Raw genomic sequence first — 22,038 nt, 5'->3', positions numbered from 1 at the left:
AAATCTCTTATCAGCTATGCGATGATATCACTTTTTGGCCCAACATTTTATGTGTCCTCATACTTTTATCATTTCATAATTAGTTGATTTCATTTTCTTAAATTTTTTAGTCTTGTCTGATATGGCTCTGCAACTATCTTATCTTTGTCTCTTTTACTGCTTTTCAAAGTTTCCTGTTTTATATGACATATTCTTTAATATTGTCATTCGACTTTCTTGCAATTTCAAATGCGCATTTTATAATAGGAAACTTAAAATTCTAATTTTCGTTCGAGTAGATAAGAAGCCCATATCGGAAATTGTTACAAAAACGTCTCGTAAACAAAAGCGCAGAGAGCTCAATATAACTTTACATCGACGGCTAAGTGGAATATCAACATATCTCAGCTGTCAATTCGAAAATGGCCTAATTGACAATATTTTTTAAAAACAATCTCTTTCGGAAATTGTTTCAAAAACGCCCTTTCGCAGAATTTGGTTGAAGAACGTTCTATCTCAGCATTTGTTTCCTAAACGCCCCGGCATTTTTGAAACATATTCTCAGATAGGCCGTTATCGAAACAGCTGTCGAAAAAGCGTGATATTCCACTCAGCAGTCGATATGCCAAGTTAAGCGCTTGTTCAATAATTTATTTTTTGATATTTATTTTAAAAAAACCTGATTCTAATACTTTTTTCTTAGCTGAAAGTGAAGTTTACTCTTCTACCTTCAATGACATATATTGTCATGAGACGTAAGAATCGAAAATATGGTACACTTTTGTTGTAAATTATTTTTTTTAAATACTCTACTTCTAATACAATTTTCAGATTTTCATTAAGCTCAGTTTTTTTTTTATAAATTTTTATTCCCTTAAATTAGGTTCTACGACAGTATAATTTAACAGTTAGATTGGTTTCTTTATCAAAATTACTAAATTCATTATGTTACATAATGCCCTATAACAGCATACTCTGTGGGAGCCCTATAATAGAGCAAGCATCCCAAGCTCGTATCCACTAAATAGAGAGCACCTTGTACAATACATAAAGTGCCCATTGCAATTCCAACTTTACGCTCCGCGCTCACATACGAAAAATCTCCGTCGGACATGTAGCCCAACCAGTAATGCATGGCTACTCCACCAATTGCAGTCCACATTATAGTTCCAATTGTGTTCATAAGAATGTCCGTGAAGTCGCTATTGAAAAATAGTAATTGTTGAAATGACGACTCAAATATGGAAGCTTAATGCCATATCGACTCCTGAACGAAATATTACCTTATCTCGAATGCCAGTTCGAAAACGCCTTATTTCAAAATATTTTTCAAAAACACCTTATTTCTGTATTCGGGAGAAGAATTTGTTTCAAAGCCATCGTATTCAATACACTTTGACGTTAGATGATACGTTTTTCAAAGGTTTTCTGAGATAGATAGGTCGGTTTTGAAACGACAGCCGAGATAGGCTGATATTACATTCAGCAGTTATTGTATACAAATGGATAGACTTTTAAATCCTTTTTTGTAATATAAAAACTCACCGTTTACTTTTGCTACCGCCAAAGCAGTAACCGATTATTATAACAGCCGTATAGATTATGAAGCCAATGAAGACGCCAGAAGCCAGCATTTCAAGTGTAGGACTATGTTTTTCCTGAAAATTCCAGCTACCGCCAATGCCCAAGAAATCGCCACCATTGCCGGTGCGATACATAACTAAAACACCCAAGTTATTGATCTAAATAAATTTACATAAAGATTTATTTTTAGCTCATCTATCATTTCTACTTTAAACGTGTAGACGCGAATAACTTTGTAAGTGACCTTCAGCATAGCAAGAAAATGCTATTATTATGGAATCGATCATAGTGTTTTTCGGGTTATCACATATAGTGAAAAATATGATAGTGGCAGATTTGATTATTGTGCAATAAAAGAGCGTAATATTAAGTGTAGGCGTTTTCTGCTTACAAAATTATTTGCTATTACATTTCTTTTGTTTGTATTTACAACAACAACTTACCAATTTGATAATTTTAAGACATATTGTAGCAATTATTTCGCAGGAAACACTCTTTGGTTGATCCATTTGCCCAATATTTATTTATACACGTACTATCTTGAAGCTTTAAGTACGTGAGTTTATTTCTATTGCGGTTTTTTTAAAGCGCAAAAATTTTGTGTTTTGATTTTCGTCCCTAGACACTCGTTAACTAAACGTTAATATCACAATAATGTCTTCTGAAAATGAGTATTGAATTGCTCGTACGTACAGCTGCGGCCAAAGAAATGATACCAAAATTCAAAATGACAGTTACGTTTGATTTGAAAGCTTTGGAATTTTCTTTTTTGTGGTCTCTGTTATTGAGTGCATGTTAATCAGAAAATTATTTATAAAATGAGTGTAAATTTTTCCTCAGATTATTATTACTAATTATTTTGCAGGAATTAATAGTTCTGGTCCTTATATGTACCGATATAGGCCGGGCTTCTCCTAGAATTTCCTTCGTAATCCTTTTTAATTTTTCCTACAAATAGGTGGAATGGGACCTACATGTTTATGCCGACTCCGAACGGCATCTGCAAGGCAGATGCATTTTCACTGAGAACCTTTTTATGGCAGAAATACACTCGCAGTGTTTGCCAAATTACTGCCGAGCGAATCCGTTTAAAAAAACTTTTTCTTTTTTTTAAAGAAGGAACGTATTTGTTGGTAAGATACCTTTGAAGGTTGTCAGTTTTGTAAAAAATATGATATATACCACCAAACTTCATAGTATTTTTTTGAAAGTGATAAAAAAAAGTAATAAACGCTTTTTTTTTAGTACAAGCACGGGTAAAAAGTACAGGTTGTTTTGTTTCTCTAGCTGCTGAAATACGTTAGTAATGACGAACGTTTTTCTAACTGAGCAATCCGTCGTTAGAGGATAAACACTGTAGTGTTTCGATCACTTCGGTTTCGACGAATAGTTAGAGGAACGCAAAAATACACCTCCACCTACACAAATTTCAACGAGCTATCTCAAAATTAAAATTGTGCTTTGTATACTAATAAGCGAACCAACATTTGCTGAATCGACTCAGCTCGTCTCTCTGAGAATTTCGGTTTACCTGCTGATGAAACTATCTCTCCCCCTCTTTGTTTTGCAAACATTTAGTAGAGTAACAAAGTTAACATACATGTTGCGTGCTATTTCTTTGGCCGCAACTGTATCTACTATGAAATGTAAAATGAGTCGCTCGTTGTGGTGAGCTTTGATAAGATAAAATTGTTTAGGTATGAATGTGTACGCAAAACATATCGGTATACTTGTAGATATGTATGTATGCATGAAAGATTAAATAGTTTTTGTTTTTTTTTTTAATATTTTTTTTATAATTTAAAACCGGTTTCAGTTTGTCGTCCACGAGGTATTCCCTTTACAAATGCATTAATTTCATAAATAAAGTATTTCCACAAACGTAAAAACATTCCATGAAACTTTCATGTGTTTTTCAACACCCTTTCAAAACCAACGAATATTTTTTTCTCATAACTTATTGATTTGATCTTTTATTTTAAAAAGTGTTATAATGTTCCAAGACCATTCACTTGAAGTACATTTGGTTTGCAGTTCTCATTAACTGGCCAAATTAAATTTTCATAAATTTTTCAAGCGCACCCTGTATTCAATTCTCATTAAAAATAAAGAATAGAATACCAATAATGTGTGTACATAAAAGTGATTACTCGTTTGTTACTATCTCTGTAAATACGCTCTAATGCGCATACCAAAATACTCAACTTTAATTTTGAATTGCTACGCATTTAGGCATTTTTGAAAGCGTTTTAAATTTAAAAAAAAAAAAGTGTTCCTCACTAATTAATCGAATAGTTTAGTCACACGCCGTTAAATTAAAAAAAAACTCAACACTTGCAATGTAAAAAGAAAAATAATTATAATTGATTAAATAAAAACGAAATACAACAGTTCAATTGAGAATTAACACACCAGCTGGACTGAACTAACAATTAAGTATTGCGCAATCATTCCAACAGCAAGGCGAACAACTTAAGTAGCAAATACACAAACGAGCAAATCATTGGCTCCAACCTCCAGAGAAATTCGTATATGACAATTAGCTTGATTTGGCGACAAATAGTATAGAAAACATAGCACTGCATGTTAAATGAGCAGTTAATAGCTCCCAGGTCAATTACTAGCAGTTTTGTAGAAAGCACAATTTAGTATTTAAATTGTTTTTTGTTTTTGTTTTGTAACGAAAAAGTCTAGCAGTTATGTTTGGGGTTTGCTATAATGGTCGATTACGTTCAGAGTTGCGTCAACAGGAGCTGCGTTGGCTGTGAGCTCGAACCTTACTGTAGGGAGCAACGACCTTGATGAACTATACACAGCATAATCAAGAAAGATGGAATTATTTAAATTATATGCACTTAATAATATTATTACTTGATTTTTGAAAATATTGTTGCATTATGAAATGTTAATATATTTCTTTTAAATTTTTGTATTCGTTTTTTCAAAAATTTTGATTACGAGCTGGTGTCTGTGAAAATGAGTTTAATAATTGTTGTTGTTGCCAAATTAAATATTAAACAAGCAAAAATTTTAAATAGATTAAATAACCACGAGATTTAGAATCTATGGCTGAAATACATATTTTTGGCTTAAAAGTTTGATTCTGACGTAAATCGGATCAGCCTGGACAGCTTTGAACCAAATTATACCAAACAAGTAATTCATATCTAATCTAATAATAGTTTGCACTTTTACATTTCATACTTTTCTATATGAAAGTTTGTAGAGTCAGCTGTCAGTTGTGTGTATTTTCGAATACCAAGTAAAAATCAGTATTCTAATTCGAAATATTTAATCTACATTATCTTAAACAAGCGAAGTGTGTATAACTATTAAAAGTGGGTGAGAAAAAGTGCATGTTATAATTATTAATTCATGTTGCAATGCTGTTGTTTTTGGTATTGTAAATGATGTATATATTTGTCATCATTCTTAATTATTTGTCTGCCATATGTGCGCCTTAACGTGCCACTCCAGTGTATTGCGTATCGCCCTTTGAATAATGCAAAACACTCATTAACGTATCCGCCAAATATAAAACACCTTCAATAATACAGAGTGAGCCCATTATAATGCCAATTAACTTCTCACTGCCAGCATAGACAGGCACGTGTTGTACGGTGAAATATGAATAGTCCGAGGTATCCATATAACCGACCCAAAAATGTAAAGCAATGCCACCAACAAGTGTCCACATGAATGTACCAACAACATTCATCATGGTGTCGCTCAATTCGCTGTGAAAGAAAGATTTTTTATTGTCTTTTTTTTTGATGTTTTAAAATGAGATTGCAGCACTTACTGTCTATATTTGTTGGGACCAAAGAAGTAGGCAATTGTATGTACACCGGTGTAGACGATGAAACCAATAAAAACACCGGAAGCGAATATTTCACAACCGGGACTTTTCTCCTCCCAAAGATTCCATGTGCCACCGACACCGAGAAAATAGCCACCTGCGCCAATGCGATAAATTATAATTATAGCCAAATTGAGGAGCTGTAATTTGGAAAGTGTTTTAAATATTTAATTTCATGGGAACCAAGTTATGGGTTATTAAAAAGTCTGAATTGATTGTAATTGAAAAGCACATGAACTTAGAGAGGCCCATTAAATGTAATTGCTGTACTGAATTTTTTACTTCTTCATGACTAATAACTCATTCTTATCGAATTTTAACGAAAAACCAACATAGAACTACGCAATGAATTCGGGTGCATTTACTCATTTTCCTACCGACTACCCAATTTTGTTTGATAATGAACTTTTAAAACTCATTTTAAATATTAAATTATATGATATTGTGTTTTTTTTTTTTTGTTATAATGATACCATTTCTTGTAATTTGATTCATTAATTGTGCAGGCCACAAATATACTTTAAAAATCAACACATTTTTATTTATTTTAATTATTTATTTGTTTTGACACTTTGTTATTACTATGATGATACCCACCAATTTTAAAGCTTTTACGACGATTGAAGCTATCCATATCAAAGACCACTCCATTTTGTGTGTTTCACAATTTTACTTTTGTAATATGAAAGTAAAGCAAGAATTTAAAGTTTTTGTTTTTAAGAAATCCAAAAACCACTTGCAGTAAATATTCCACTTTTCTTGCTATCAAACCAAAAAATTCAATTTGTTCATTTGGCCTCGTTCAGACGTCGTTCGTTAACTGAAACTGAAAAGAAAGAAGAAATCAAAAACACAAGCAAAAGTAAAATAATTGAGCTTTTGCAAACGCACTGATAAGATAAAACGGCGATAGTGTACTACGTCATATCTGAATTTTTATGTTGGTGTAACAGGTGCTTATTAGGGGTGTGATTGGAATGTTTATGCTTTCAAACATCTGATCGTATTAAAGCAGAGCTGCTCAACCCTTATACACTAATTGTCCTTTTGTTTTTGTCCTGAAGAATAGGCACAGATACAAATTAACACTTTGAATATACAACCAAATTTTCATAGCACTCTGATATGCCCTCAAATATAAATTCCATTCATATGAAAAAAAAATAAAAAATAAATGTAAGGCGCTATAACCTCCGAAGAGATCTAAGGCCGAGCTTCTCTTCCAATTTGCGTCGTGCTCCTCTTGATTTTCCCTACAAATTGGCCGGACGGACGGGACCTACATGTTTTATGCCGACTCCGAACGGCATCTTTCATGGCAGAAATACACTCGGAGCGCTTGCCAGTCACTGCCGAGGGGCGACCCCGCTTAGAAAAAATTGTTTCTAATTGAAAAACCTTATTTCTAAAATTTTGATGTTGCTTTGCCCGGGAGTTGAACCCAAGGCGTACGGTGTGATAGGCGGAGCACGCTACCATCACACCACGGTGGCCGCCGAAAGTGCAAAGAAAAAGCACTTCCATATGAAGCCAATGACTTCGGTATGATATTCAAATTTACACTAACAAATTTACAACAAAAAGTTTTTCAAAAATATTGTAGCACTGAGAAAAATTTTAATTCAAAACCATCAAAATTCTTAAAATATTTTTTTTTTTTTTTCAATTTAAAAAAGTTTCAGTGTAATTTGTATTTTGTATATGTATTGTGATGTGCACTTCAATTTAAAAATGTCTACGAACGCAAAAAAAATTTATACTGTTTCTTTGTTTTGGATTATTTTCTTTGGCACAGAATATGTTACCGTTATATAAGCGATTTTAAAATCTTGTTGAACGTCAAGAAATCTACCAGTCAATCGATTGGTGTAAAAGGGCTCCTACAGTACAGAGCTTTTTTCGCAAATAAACAAATAAATAAATGTACGGCGCGATAAATAGAGTGAAATAATTAACCGTTTGATCTCAATACAGCAAAAATTGTTTTCAGCACTTACGTATGACGAATTAATTAAAAAAATTATATATTGTATAGAACATATGACTATGGGTATTCCCGTTACTTTTCTCTCTACGATATCGCTATTCTATTCTGTCAAGGTTTCTGCGCCCTTTTTATTGCGGTCTAAAACAATCTACTATAGGATCTGGAATCTGTCATCTTGGCATGGAGTTTTTGTGCTGGCCTACCAAACCGAGTTTTCTAGGGTCAAGTAACTGGACAGCTGACATCAAAAATACATTTTTAACTTCTTTAAGGCGTGTCTCTTCGGCAATTTTTATGGTTGTATGGCAAGCCCTGTCAGTGTACTTCTGCCACGAAAAGCATCTCAGCATCGGTTTGCTTTTCGAATGAAAATTTAAAAAGTAGCAAATTGAAAAAGGCTCGAGCTGGATATCTAATGCAGGCTATATCGCTATCAAGACATTGGCTGCCTCGCCATGTGACCCTATCTTCATCATTCCCTCACGTCAAATATTTTTATTCGACACTAAAACATATCAATGTTTCCATTAGGCTGGTACATATTAAAGCTGCGAACTAATTTAGACTATATAGGAAGCGCACTTTGTCTATGCTTATGTCAGTATGTATGTATGGCTGTCTTAGATATGTTAATGTATATAAGTGTGCCAAACAACGAAAAGGCTTGTGAATTTCAATGAAAAAACTCTAACGCCGATTCATTAAAAATTTGGTCGCACGCCATTGAGTTCATTAATTGAAATATGCCATATATTGAGAAATATATTTAAAAGCTTTATATGTGTATAGCTGACTCATTTAAGCAGATACTGAGTCGAAATACGATCAGTGTGATACAATGAACCGTGAACAAGTCATTTCTGAATAATGACAAATAAAAGGTCTTTTCAGTGCTTTATTGAGCTTCCATAAAACATCGAAGTAGACCGATTACAATTAAATTAAATTCTGATTAAACCCTTCAAATCTGCAAAGTCGGATCGTTTGCTCTGGTAATCAAAATAAAATTTTCTCGGCTAACTTGTAAAACTTTGAGTTGCATATAATTTTCCACAACAACTTCAAAGGGCCACAGAAAAATAGTCGCTAGACTTGCGCCTTTCAGTCTATTTATTGTTTCTCCTTCCAAAGTCTAGCAATGTCTTTTTTACGCATTTTATACAAAAAAATAATTAACATAGTTTTTAAGAGCTAAATGTCAATGTCAAATTTACTCTTAAATCCTCTCTTTATCTTTCAAAATACTCTTTCTTTAAGCTAGGTAGGTACGCTCAGTGGCGCTTTTTACTCTCTTTTGCTTTATTTTGCTTTAACCATTTTTTATTGATCTTGTTTTAACATGTTTGGACAATATGTTTGCGCTTACACATGTACGTAAGTATATATGTATGTGTGTCGCTGATGTGAATATTAGGGTGTACTATTATTGAAAATTTGTCCTGGACAAAGGAAAGGAAGAAGATTTCTGCATATAATGATAAAAAAGAAACTTCTTTTCCACTTAAAATGATCAAAAGAAGAAAATCTGCTTACACCGGTTTCACACAGAGAGTTAATTAATTAATTAGTCAAATGTTCTACATTGCAATGCTAATTGATAATCTCTCATACAAAATAAAGATTCATAGTTATTAAATGATTGATTTAATGAATGCGTAGTTGATTTAAATGTCTCTGTTTTGTTCTTCGAATTTTATTGTCAATGTAACGAATAAAAAAAAAATTTATTTCAATTATAAAATAAAATTTAATTTAAAAAGTTGCTTCAAATTAAAGTTTCCATGCATTAAAAGCAATGTGCGCAATCCAAGCTTGATAATACTGTAATTCTACCTTCGATGGTTAATAAAACAGCAGAAACGCCCGGATTAATTATCTTAATACTTTATTCTTCAGTCGTCAATCCAGTAATCACCCGGAAGTCCACCATTTTCTCTTTTCTTCCTTTACAGTGATGTATTTTTGCTTATTCTATTTATTAGTTGACATGGTTGCATTTATGATCTTACAACTCGGCCAGCCTGAAACTGTATCGACCTCGATACATTATCTTAATTTCTATTTTTACTGTCATACATTTCTTAATCTGATACAATTCGCTATTTGTGTTCAGAGTTACAGCTCGCACTGTATTGACCTTGATACATTATAACTTAATTTCTATCTTCACTATCGTACATTTCTTAATCTAATGCCTAATATAAATCTGATACCTAATCTAATACAATTCGCTATTTTTGTTCAAAGTTACCGCTCGGCCAATCTGACACTGTAATCGACCTCGATACAGTATAACTTAATTTCTAACAAATGTTAGTCTGGTTCTACTGTGAAATATTTTCTTTGAAAACGGCTCATTAATACCTTCAACTAATCAAGTGTTTTGGCCGGTAACAGTAGATGTGCATTTGGCACTACATTGCCAATGCCGTCTATTACGAAATCGATGATTTCTGTTTCGTACATGTTTGCCCGTTTTCCTATTGCCTGCATCAATAGAACGTAGTCTTTTTGTCCCACTTGCGTCTTGCCAACATCTTATAAACTTCGTTCCTCTGTATCGGCACGTCAAATTCCGTAGTAAGGGCCTTTTTTAACTCGGCATAGCTTAACGCTTTGGTGGTGGTAAGGAAAACTTTGGCTGTTCCCACCAGGCAGCGACGAAAAGCCAGCAATTTAAATCGTTCGTCTACTCTTGATGACACCATTACTTCTTCGAAATCTTGAAGAAAATGTGCCACCGTCACTGATATATCATCACCACTGAACTTGAGCATAGCATGCTCTATATCGGCAAAATCCAGTCTACATTGCTGTTGTACACCAGTCCTAGCTCTTAGCTCGTCGATTTCTTTCATTAATTTTAACATTTCCATACGTTTTCGTAGCGCCACCAGTTCGTCATCCACCCTTATGGTCATGGATTTTGCGTCAATTGGGGCAGAGTTTGATGGGGCGGCAGCAAGAACATCGTGAACAGCAGGTGTTGAATTGAATTCAACCAAAACACCGGTAGTAAAGACAGTTGGAACGGCAGTGGCGGCAGTATGAACGGCGGTAACGGCAATGGCGGCAGAGGACTCAATACAAACGGCACCGTTTATCTCAATCATTTCGTCCGGAATGTTCTCCAATATATTTGTGTTCGAGTGGTATTCATCGTATTTGCGGAGCTATTATCTCCCACGCCAACTATATTTTGCAGTAATCTGCGTAATTGTATAATGTTGGCAGTAGGAGGAAAATTCACATTATTTTCAGTTAAAACTTTAATAATGCCTCCTCGAGCATCCATTTTACAAAATAGTTGTTTATAATAGTGCGCGAGGTTCGTTAACACACGTGAGATGTAATTTCTACCTTCTATAGTTAATAAAACAGCAGAAACGTCCGGATTAATTATCTTAATACTTTATTCTTCAGTCGTCAATCCAATAATCAACCGGAAGTCCGTCATCTTCTCTTTTCTTCCTTTACAGTGATGTATTTTTGCTTATTCTATTAATTAGTTGACATGGTTGCATTTATGATCTTACAATACAAATATACACCATTGGTTAATTCTTTCTGTTTTTATAAATAGAACATGACAAAACAGTTCTCAAAATGAACCGCCAACAAATAAGCGTTGCTTTGGTACAAGCCAACACACAAAGTATGAATGAATCTATACAAAGAAGTCAATTGAGAGAAGCTGCACAACAAAAAAGCATGGCTTTGGCTGAATGTGTTTGTTAACAATGCAATCATCGCAGTAGTGCAGGTTCGAATCCCACTTCCGAAAGAAAGGGTTGTGAAGAGACTCACAAGTTATAATCGAAACAACTGTCGCCATCACTGTTCGGATGTCACGTTGCTTAAATTTTTCCCTAATAATTTAATATGTAGTAAAAATTATTTTAAAATTTTTTTTAGAAACAGAAAAACAAAAAAGATATAATGGATTTTAGGTAAATAGACGATATCTAGGAATAACAACAAATGTATTTTGTTAAGATTATCTGCCAAACAAAACAGTAAATGATTGCTTTCCATTTCAAATATTTTTTATAAACAACAAAATATTATTTAAAAGCAGCTGATAATTATTCCTTAATGAACGATGTGGCCCTGGAGAAGGCCATATTTTTAATATTTCATTAAATATCTTAAAGAATTCATAAAGCTTCTATAAAAAATTAGTTAGGCAATTCATGAGGTATCATATTCGCTGTATACTTCAAATTTTATATTTGGTAATGACATGGTAAAAACTCAATTCTTAAAATTTTACATGAGTACAATACTCTTTTGAGCCGTACGAGTACTTTTCCACAAATGTTTAAATATACATACAATCTTGAGAGTTATTTTCATTCAATTGAGTTTTTTCGATCTCCTGTAATCGTGTAAAAGTTTTTTTGCGTGTCTTAAAAATATGAAAATAGCATTCGAATTTCAATTAATAATCTGGTTGTCTCTATACAATACCATGATACATACTGTTTAACTTGTTTCCTTATAGCCAGACCGTTACAAACTCAATGATAACAAGTAAGGAAGACTAAGTTCGGGTGTAACCGAACATTACATACTCAGCTGAGAGCTTTGGAGACAAAATAAGGGAAAATAATCATTTAGCAAAATGAACCTTATGTAACCCTGGAATGTGTTTGTATGACATTGGTTTCAAATGGAAGGTATTCAAGAGTATTTTAAAAGGGAGTGTGCCATAGTTCTATAGGTGGACGCAATTTCAGGATATCGCCATAAAGTTGGACTCTAGAATGTGTGTTGTACGATATGGGTACCAAATTAAAGGTATTGGGTTTAAAGGGAGTGGCCCTTAGTTGTATATGTGAAGGCGTTTACGAGATATCGACCGAAATGTGGATCAGGGTGATCCCGAACATCATCTGTCGGGTATCGCTAATTTATTTATATATGTAATACCACGAAACGTATTCCTGCCAAGATTACAAGGGCTTTTGATTTCGCCCTGCAGAACTTTTTCATTTTCTTCTACTTGATATGGTAAGTGTCACACCCATTTTACAAAGCTTTTTCTAAAGTTACATTTTGCGTCAATAAACCAATCCAATTACCATGTTTCATCTCTTTTTTCGTATTTGGTATAGAATTATGGAATTTTTTGCATTTTTCGTAGTTTTCGATATCGAAAAAGTAGGCGTGGTCATAGTCGGATTTCGGCCATTTTTTATACCAATACAATTTGCTAATTTTTATTTAGCGCACATATAGTAATAAGAGTAACGTTCCTGCCAAATTTCATCATGATACCTTCAACGACTGCTAAATTACAGCTTGCAAAACTTTTAAATTGCCTTATTTTAAAAGTGGGCGGTGCCACGCCCATTGTCAAAAAATTTACTAATTTTCTATTTTGCGTCATAAGGTCAACGCACCTACCAAGTTTCATCGCTTTACCCTTCTTTGGTAATGAATTACGCACTTTTTCGGTTTTTCGAAATTTTCGATATCGAAAAAGTTGGCGTGGCTGTAGTACGATTTCGATCATTTTAAATAGCGATCTGAGATGAGCGCCCAGGAACCTACATACCAAATTTCATCAAGATACCTCAAAATTTACTCAAGTTATCGTGTTTACAGACGGACGGACGGACGGACGGACGGACATGGCTAAATGAATTTCTTTTTTCACCCAGATCATTTTGATATATAGAAGTCTATATCTATCTCGATTAGTTTATGCCGTTACGGATCACCGTTATGCGAACAAAGTTAATATACTCTGTGAGCTCTGCTCAGCTGAGTATAAAAAGGTTTAAAGCTAAATAACGCATTCTTCAGTATTCGAAAAATACGGCTTCCCAGAAATACGTCCCAATATTTGTATAAAAACGGCCAAATTCGATTCAATAAAACAGAGTCAATCAGCCTAGTGAACATAAGCATTTTATAGTACAATGTCTGAGAGCGATTGACTCAAGCCAGTAGGTAAAACTGCAAGAGCGTTCGAAATGAGCCCAATGACCGAACCGGCTAGCCGAAGGTAGTAAAAGTTGTGAATATGTTTGCGCATATGGATGTTTATAGTTGTATATGAATGTATGTATATATATATATACGTATGGGCACCTACATTTACAGAATAAGGCGCAACTTGTACTCAGATAACCGATGATTCATTTTCTGACGTTTGCTTGATTATTGGTTTTCGATTCAAAAGTGAAGGAAGAAGCAAAAAAAAAAAGCGAACAAATTTAAAATCATTTATATTTACATACAAAAATTCGCTGAAAAGTGTAAAAAAGCTTATTTTTAATTGACTTATTGTTATATAATTAATATCGTGTGAATAAACAAATGCTGTCCGCCTTTTACAGTCAGCTTTAATTTTACTCGCTTCGAAGCTTTAAAAGCATATAAACAGTAGAAGTCATTATTTGGTTTGAAGATTAAATCGCCATTGAACCTCCTAATGGAGGTGTTTACATAATAGCTGCCACAAACGAAATTAATTATTTAAACTAATCATAAAAATGAATAATCGCTTCCGTTGCCATTGCGCGCCTCAAATGCAAATATTGGCAAAAGTCTTGTATTCAAATGCCATTCAGCGGCTACCCACACTTTTTGTCGCATTGCTCTTTCTGTTCTTATTTACTTAACTAGTTCTTAAGTCATCATTAACTCATAAGCATTGCACAGTGGGGTTTGTTTAGTCATTCTTCGCTAACGCTGTGTTTTTTTTGTTTTTTTTTTTTTTGTTTAAGGTTGTTAGCGCCTGAAATTAAACTAGCCAAAAGTTTCAATTGACTGTGCTTTGAAAAGTTGGAAAGAAGAATAAAATTGTACAATCCGTGAAAATTTGAAAAAAGTCCAGACACAGAAATGAGTTCAAATTTTGAAACCGGTTTCAGATTCAACTTAGCGAAGGCCCTTAGAAAAGTATAAGCTCATATGTGGTTGTAAAATTTATGGCCTGTGTAATTTGTAGCAATGGTACTTAATAAGTTGGAGCCTCGTCGAAGAATAAGTGATCTCTATAAAGCTGTTGCCTAAGTTGAGAACTTTCAATGTTCGATGCAGCTCTAGAAATTGCACCAAATCCCATGAGTTCCAATGTGAATATCATTTTTTTCTGTTTTATTTCTTTCTCTGCCTTTTCAAGCTGCTGCGCTTATATTTGAAATTTGACAACGAGTTTCTCAATGCACTCCCCAGTAAGCGTTAAATGGATTTTGGCGCGCATGAGTCATTATGTCAACGTGCAGCACCAAATTTGGTTTTACATTCGCTTTCTTGCTTTGGTGGTTCGTTTGTTTGTTGTGCACCAATATTGGCATATAAATGCATACATATGTGTATATTTATAGATATTTGTATATTCGTATAATACATATATTTATAGTTGCATGCATACCCACACACCTAAGCATAATCTTCAGTGTTTTTTTTTTTCATTTTGTTTTGATTCTTATTCTGCTTAGTTTCCGACAATGTGCCGCTTGCTTTTTTCGTGTTATTTTTGAAATTTTATGTTTACACATTTTCTTCTGGCTTTCGCATATTTTTGTTGCTTATGGAAAAGCTTTTGTGAATGAAAGTTGCTTTATGTACGCACATACAAAAAATGGTTTGAGGATGGATGTACTTTGTTGTAATTTGAAGGCAAGGCTAGAGTAGGAGAGAGCGCCTACATTAGTCCTGCTCAAAAGAGTTATGAGTCGAAACATACTCGATTCTTGAATTGAATTTATCGATAAAATAAGACTGTACATTTCAGAATTTCAAATCAAAAGTTTATTTGGCGCTATCTTAACGGCCACTCAAACAAAAAAATCTCTCATACTTTGAAGGAAAAAACTGCTTAAGTCAACGGGTAATCTCAACCGATATTTCTGTAAATTTTTATCTATCGCAAATGGCTGTTGAATCAGCTTCGCACAAATTGCTTGTGATTCTGAATTTATAAGAAAAAAGTTCATCAAATGTAAGCCACAGCCCTTAAAAAAAACAAATAAAAACTTTTGTCCAAAGATTTTGATATGGCTTTGATCCCAGGATTTTCTCTGATATGTTAACTATCAAATATTGATGTCAACCCTAAAACTACCAAAGCACCATATAGCATTGGTTGCTGATATTACAGAAATACCTCTTTTAACAGAAAAATCAGTTGAATCGATTGAGAATCTGTAATTTTTACAGAATATTGGTAACCAATCATTTTACTTGTGTTGAAATACCCATAGCAATTTGTCCCTTGACAAAACACTCCGTTCTATTGACCATAATGCGATCAATGTAACTGAATAACTGTTAATACAATAACAACAAACCTGATTTTTTGATTTTCCTATCTTCATTTATTTTGGCGTAGGGCGATGGGTTTCCTTCAATCATTTTTTTTTTCGACAAAAATATAATAAAAATTAATTTCTTAGTTGAAGTCATATCGGATGTCGAACTTCGAATACGGTCAATCCCGCAACGGATAAACAATAGTAAAAAGAAAACAATATTTGACCGATTGCCAAAGATATATATGGGGTATTCCATCCCATTTCGACCAATTTGGAACCCGACCCCTTTAGAATTGGCTGAAAGTTTTTCTTCTTTTTCTAGCTTACGAAAGACGTATTTCAGAAGTTTTTCAAATTTTTTCATCCAACTCAAAAAAAGTTATGAATTTAAAAAAAAAAAACACCGTTTTTGTTTTCAAAATGCTATAAATTTTTCAAAAATTGACCGTTTGGGATCATTTTTTTTTTTTTTTATATGTTTTTAAATGTACTTTTCGGAAAAAATACAAAAAAAAAATTTGAAGTTTTTTTTTCAATTAGTGGGGATGATTGCAGAATTGATTGAAGTTTTTATGAGAAAAAAAAAAAAAAAAACAAAAAACGGGCGAAATTCGAAAAATCTCGAAAAACTGAAAAATTACAAAAAAAACTTTAAAATTTTTTTTGAATTTTTTCCGAAAAGTACATTTAAAAAAATATTTTAACAAAAAGAAAGATCCCAAACGGTCAATTTTTGAAAAAGTTATAGCATTTTGAAAACAAAAACGGTGTTTTTTTTTAAATTCATAACTTTTTTTGAGTTGGATGAAAAAATTTGAAAAACTTCTGAAAAACGTCTTTCATAAGCTAGAAAAAGAAAAAAAACTTTCAGCCAATTCTAAAGGGGTCGGGTTCAAAATTGGTCGAAATGGGATGGAATACCCCATATGTAAGTGTACTTTACTTTTGATACTTCGATACTTATCGACATGTCTATGAGGAGAAACTGTCGCCAGTTTCAAAGTTTTGGGTGTAGCTTTTATGAGTTTGATTTTCTTCTGGACACCCAAGTGCGCTAGAAGAAAAGTCAACATGAAGCGAGCCTTTTAATGTCCCTGACCATCATTTTTACAGGGAGGTTGGTGTTGTCTGACGCTTCCATAGTTATCATCCTCGCAAGCATCTTTGGTGGTTAAATGTTCTTTTTGGTGTATAAAAATGGGTGTATAACATAATCCCGAAATAGATAACATATATATAACTAAATTCTGATATTACATATTCTTAAAAAGTTTATGATGAAAACAAAATACTGACAAAAGTCCCAAAAAATATCAACTTTATTTTGAAAAGCTGTTTCAGTTTTCGCCATTCGGTTTATTTCTATTATTACAGAATATTTTTCTGGAATTTAGAGTTGTCTTGTTGTATTATATGGATATTGTCTTTTTTGATCGTTGTTATGGCTGTATTTTGGCCTGTATTGACCTTGCTTTTGCGGGATGAATCAGATGTACCAAATATAAGCAGACCTATGCCTCGCATGCGGAGAATCACCACAACATGCCTATTATATTTTAGCATGGGACAGTGAAACCGCTTGATCGTGTACAACCCATCTTCTAAGTCTGAATATGAATAAACCAATTCGTGCTTATAACTTCCTTGTACTGATCCTGGTATTGTCATATTACGCACTACAGCATTACGGAACGCCTCCACTGATGTAATCTACTTAAGTACAGATAAATGGGTCATATTGTAAATTATACTCGAATACTTTGACTATCGATAGCACACCGCATTATAAATATGTAAATCTCATTTCTATCTGCACAATTTCGCTCTTATATCGTTCCTCCTACACGCATCCTTCAACAAAGTTTGACTGATGTGCTTTTGTGGAGGTGTGTTCGGATAAATCACAATGTCGTTGCTAAGCCTATTTCGTCCTATACGTTCGTCCTTTTTAACAGAAGCGCACATCGAATGAGTGTTCAGTTCGAACCGAACCGTTGCTTTGAATGGATGTGGTCGACCATTTGGTCTACTAACCACACGAAACGGTAAAGCGAAAGCGGTGAGCGGTGCGGTCAACAAATAACGGTTCTATAAATAACAACCCGCATTCGTTTTGTCTAAGTGCGTTTATTTGAAAAGTGTTTGTGTGTGCGTGTTTGTGTAAGTTGGTTTGTTTCGTTTCGTGTTTGCTCTTATTTTTTATTGTGTGCGGCGCCAAAACAAAAACAAACAAACGAACAAAAAAGTTGTACTGATAAACCGACAAAAAAAAAACGTTTGTTTACCATTTCGTCACAGATTCCATTCGAAAGTTGTCAACTTATGTGTATGTATGTATTTTGTTATATAAGTATGTGAATTTGTAAAATTTGTATTGTTTGTATGTCAAGATGTAGTTGCGTGCTGCCGACAAAAAAAATAAAATAAATTATACTGTTGACAATAGCGCAAGGGATAGTGCGAAATTTATTTGTGTAGCATATTTATAGGCGCTTAAGCAAACAAAAAATGTTTAATCAATGTTTTGATTTTATTTTGAAAGTCGAATAGCAAACAAAATATAGGGCAAGAGATAATACGAATTAATAAAATTATTGCTGCATGAAAAAATTAAAAAAGAAAAAAAAAATGTGTGAAATCCAAAGTAAATAATAAAATCCTGCACACTTCCGTTATCTTTGCTTGTATTTATGTAATATAATTTTCATTTTGACATAAAAAGTTTGTGCAAGTAAAAATACATAAAAATGCTTTACGAAAAACTAAATGGCGCGCACGCCATTCAAATATTTACACAAACAACAATGTAAGAGAAGTTTTTCGAAGACGGCATGAAATCGAAACGCTGAGTCGTTTTGTTGTTGTTGATGTGTGGTTGAGGCACTTAAGGAAGTTTGAGACGAAAATATAAAAGTAAAAGAGTTCATTAAATATTGTTTCGAACTTTTGGCTTTAGGAAACTTTTTGTTGTAAATGCGAAAAGAAATAATTGAAATGAAATATTTATCCATTCTGGGAACTGGAAAAGCTATAACAATAGTTTTTTGCTTTTTTTTTCGATTTTTCACCGAATTTAGCTACGACAAATGTGCTGATTTGGTTTGCTTTATTTGTTGGTATTCGTTGGTTTAAACCTTATTACAATTTGCCGTCGGCAACTTTATATCAACGGAAAAGAATGTACATATATACAGCAGCGAACACAAAAATAGCAGTGGCAATTATTTTAAAATTTTTTCAAATAAATTCCACTTTTCTTTGATATTTGAAAAAAAGTTAGTAACTTAATCTATGCAAAAAAGAAACTCAAAAGCGTTTTCAAAAATATTTGTGAATTCCGGAAATACTTAAATTTTTTTATTTGGATTTCTCGTATATTTTTTGAGCAAGCAATTTTGTTGCCTAATCATTTTTAGTATAACAAAGTACATGTTATAGGTCTATAAAAAATTCTCGCTGATCTTTCACAGTTTTTTTTCCGAAGGGTTTACAAATTTTTTATACTCAGAGTGCTTTGCACACATAGCATATTAACTTTGATTGACTAACGGTTGGTTGTACAAATATAAAGGGATCGAGATAGATATAGACTTTCATAAATCAAAATCATCAGTATCGAAAAAAATTTGATTGACCCATGTCCGTCTGTTCGTCTGTCCGTTAACACGATAACTTGAGTAAATATTGAGATATCTTCACCAAATTTGGTACACGAGCTTATCTGCACCCAGAATAGAGTGGTATTGAAAATGAGCGAAATCGGATGATAACCAGGCCCAATTTTTATATATATAACATTTTGGAAAACACAAAAAACCTGATTATTTAGTAAATAATACACCTTGAATGTTGAAATTTGACGTGTGGACTTATATTGAGACTCTTCATAAAAATTTGGAAACATTTTTTAAAATGGGCGTGGCACCGCCCACTCGTGATAAAATCAATTTTACAAGTATTATTAATCAAAAATCAAAAATCGTTAAACCTATCGTAACAAAATTCGACAGAGAGGTTGCCTTTACTTTAAGGAATGCTTTGAAGAAAAATTTACGAAATCGGTTAAGGACCACGCCCACTTTTATATAAAAGATTTTTAAAGGGTCGTAGTCGAAAATAATAAGCTATATCTTAGCGCAAAATAGTTTTGAATCAATGATATTTCATTTATCAAGTTTTTTTTTTAAATGGGAGGTGCCACGTGTTATGTAGAAAAGTAATTTATCTGAAATGAATTGTACAATTTAAGCTCACGCTGAGTATATAATGGTCGGTTACATCGGAAATTAGACACCTTGTTTCAATATAAATTTTCACACTTTATGTGGATAAAAATATTAAAAAACTACATACTCAAAAAAGTTCAGAGAACTTCGAATAAAAAGTTCGAAACTTTTGTAATTTTTTTCGAACTTTCGAATTTTTTTGGAACATATTTTTGAGATTGGTTTGCATAATTTTAGTTTCAAAATCTTAGAAATTTTTTTTAAGATAATGAAAATAAAATAAAAAATAATTTATTTTATTAATTGTTTGGGAAAAATTGAAACAACTCGACATCAGGACGGACAAGGCGACAGGTGTTTCGATTATACCTTGTAAGTCTCTTCAAAGCCTTTTCTCTCGGAAGTGTTTACAAATGCAACCGACCATCACCACGTCAGCTGTCTCCTTGTCCGTCCTGTTGTCGAGTTTGTTCAATTTGTTCCCAAACAATTAATAAAATAAAATAGCTAGTTGTTTATGCTCCTTCCAAAAGGAACTTAGATCTGAAATAATTGCATCCAGTTTTTTTCGATACGTAAATTCTTCCAGTTATGCCCAAAAAGGGGGGGGGGGGGGGTGGTGTCATACCCATTTCGAAATTTTGTTCTCTACTTTTTGTTGTAAATATAAATTAGAATTAAAATCATTGATATAAAGTTACTTTTCACAAAAATATAGCCAATTACATGCGTCCAAGATAATTTTAAACCTCTTTCATATAAAAGTAGGCGTGGTCTCTATCCGATTTCGTCCACGTTTTGCACAACTGGTGAGGGTTATAAGCAAAATATGTGCACCGAATTTCGTCAAGATAAATCAACTAGTCTTCAAATGCTAGGTTAAAAGTGGTCAATGCCACGCCCATTTCCAATTTTTTTAAATTTTATTCATTGTTTCATGGAATCCACATACCAACTTTCAACAAGATATCTCAAAATTTACTCAAGTCATCGTTTTCACGTGTATGGGTCCACCTACCAAGGCATAATCAGGTGACTTTGCAGTTATCATAAGTGGAAAGTGCGTTCCTCCAAAAAGCTGTTTGATGGATCAAGCGCTTCGGGATATATATGTCTGGGCATCCAGAGTTGAGTTAACTACCAACGCGGAGAAGACTTATCTTCTTTACTAAGAAGTGTAAGGTTCTAAATTGGACTAGGCCTAAGCCCGAAGAAGGTTTTTTTCTGCAGCAGAAATCTTGTGCAAAATATCTATGAGTCATTATAGACAGTAAGTTGTCGAGGAAGCCCAATGTGGAGAAGAGAGTGAAGAACGCGACGACGTAATATGCATGTAAAAGTATGCTGGGGTGTGGTCAGTCGCCCTTTCTCTCTCAGTGGGTATTTACTGCTTTGTAAAGGCTATCCTATTATATGGAGTCTTTGTTTGGTTGCTGTCAATGCAAAGTACTACGGGAGCTCTGAAAACAACCCGACAGCTGCACTTTATGCCTTGTTGCACATTCCACCTGTAGACCTGGTGGCGAAGAACATAGCGTTAACAAGTGCAACGAGACTCAATTCCTCTGGGCAGCTTGAGCGCAGACCATACTATAGTCGTCAAATACTGACGAACAGGCTACTTGATTTAGTGCCTGTGCTTTGAAAGGGCTTTTGCAGCCAGAATAGAGGTGGATGGTTAGCGCAAGGGTACTCAAATGGCAGACTTGGCGATACATGTGCACACCGATGGTTCCAAAATCACGTAAGCAGTACAATATGAGGTATACTCTGCTGAGCAGTTAAAGCAATGGGCTTGATAAAAAGAGGACATCCCTCGAAGAAAGATTGAGAGAAGGTGAGAGTTTTACATGATAGACCAAGCAAGGAATGCGTGGACTAAACTCGAGGCTGTTAAGTATCTGAGATTATGTGCAGGTATTACAAGCTTAGACTAACAAAATTACTAATTTCATTGACAGGAGGGGCTGTAGGCTGATGATGGATTATGATGGGCCATTGCCTTCTGACCTCACATGCTTCCATATAAGTACTTGCCAGTGATAGCAGACGATGAAGGAAATGCCGGTTAGAGCAGTAAACGATCGAGCATGTCATGTGCTCGTGCCCTGCGCTCAGCTAAGATTCCAGCCA

General features: G+C 33.8%; 3 protein-coding genes across 9 annotated transcripts in view; 1 reads left to right on the top strand and 2 right to left on the bottom strand.

Annotated features, from left to right (window-relative positions):
- The window catches only part of LOC137252059 (uncharacterized), a 242,864-nt gene that overhangs the window by 16,157 nt on the left and 204,669 nt on the right, over positions 1 to 22,038 (top strand). The gene's annotated exons all lie outside the window — the stretch shown is intronic.
- On the bottom strand, positions 854 to 2,196 carry LOC137252070 (protein snakeskin-like). Its single transcript, XM_067787266.1, has 3 exons — positions 2,007 to 2,196; positions 1,525 to 1,721; positions 854 to 1,181 (listed from the first exon to the last, which is right to left on the bottom strand). The coding sequence occupies exons 1-3, from the start codon at positions 2,070 to 2,072 to the stop codon at positions 923 to 925; spliced, it is 522 nt and encodes a 173-aa protein (XP_067643367.1). The 5' UTR covers positions 2,073 to 2,196; the 3' UTR covers positions 854 to 922.
- LOC137252068 (protein snakeskin-like) lies at positions 5,021 to 6,230 on the bottom strand. The gene is made up of 3 exons (XM_067787264.1): positions 6,020 to 6,230; positions 5,366 to 5,562; positions 5,021 to 5,300 (listed from the first exon to the last, which is right to left on the bottom strand). Exons 1-3 carry the CDS (start codon positions 6,071 to 6,073, stop codon positions 5,024 to 5,026), a joined length of 528 nt encoding a protein of 175 aa, XP_067643365.1. The 5' UTR covers positions 6,074 to 6,230; the 3' UTR covers positions 5,021 to 5,023.

The sequence above is a fragment of the Eurosta solidaginis genome, chromosome 5 (genome assembly GCF_040869045.1).
Source record: "Eurosta solidaginis isolate ZX-2024a chromosome 5, ASM4086904v1, whole genome shotgun sequence".
NCBI classification, from domain to species: domain Eukaryota; kingdom Metazoa; phylum Arthropoda; class Insecta; order Diptera; family Tephritidae; genus Eurosta; species Eurosta solidaginis.
This window is presented reverse-complemented; position numbering and strand designations above follow the sequence as displayed.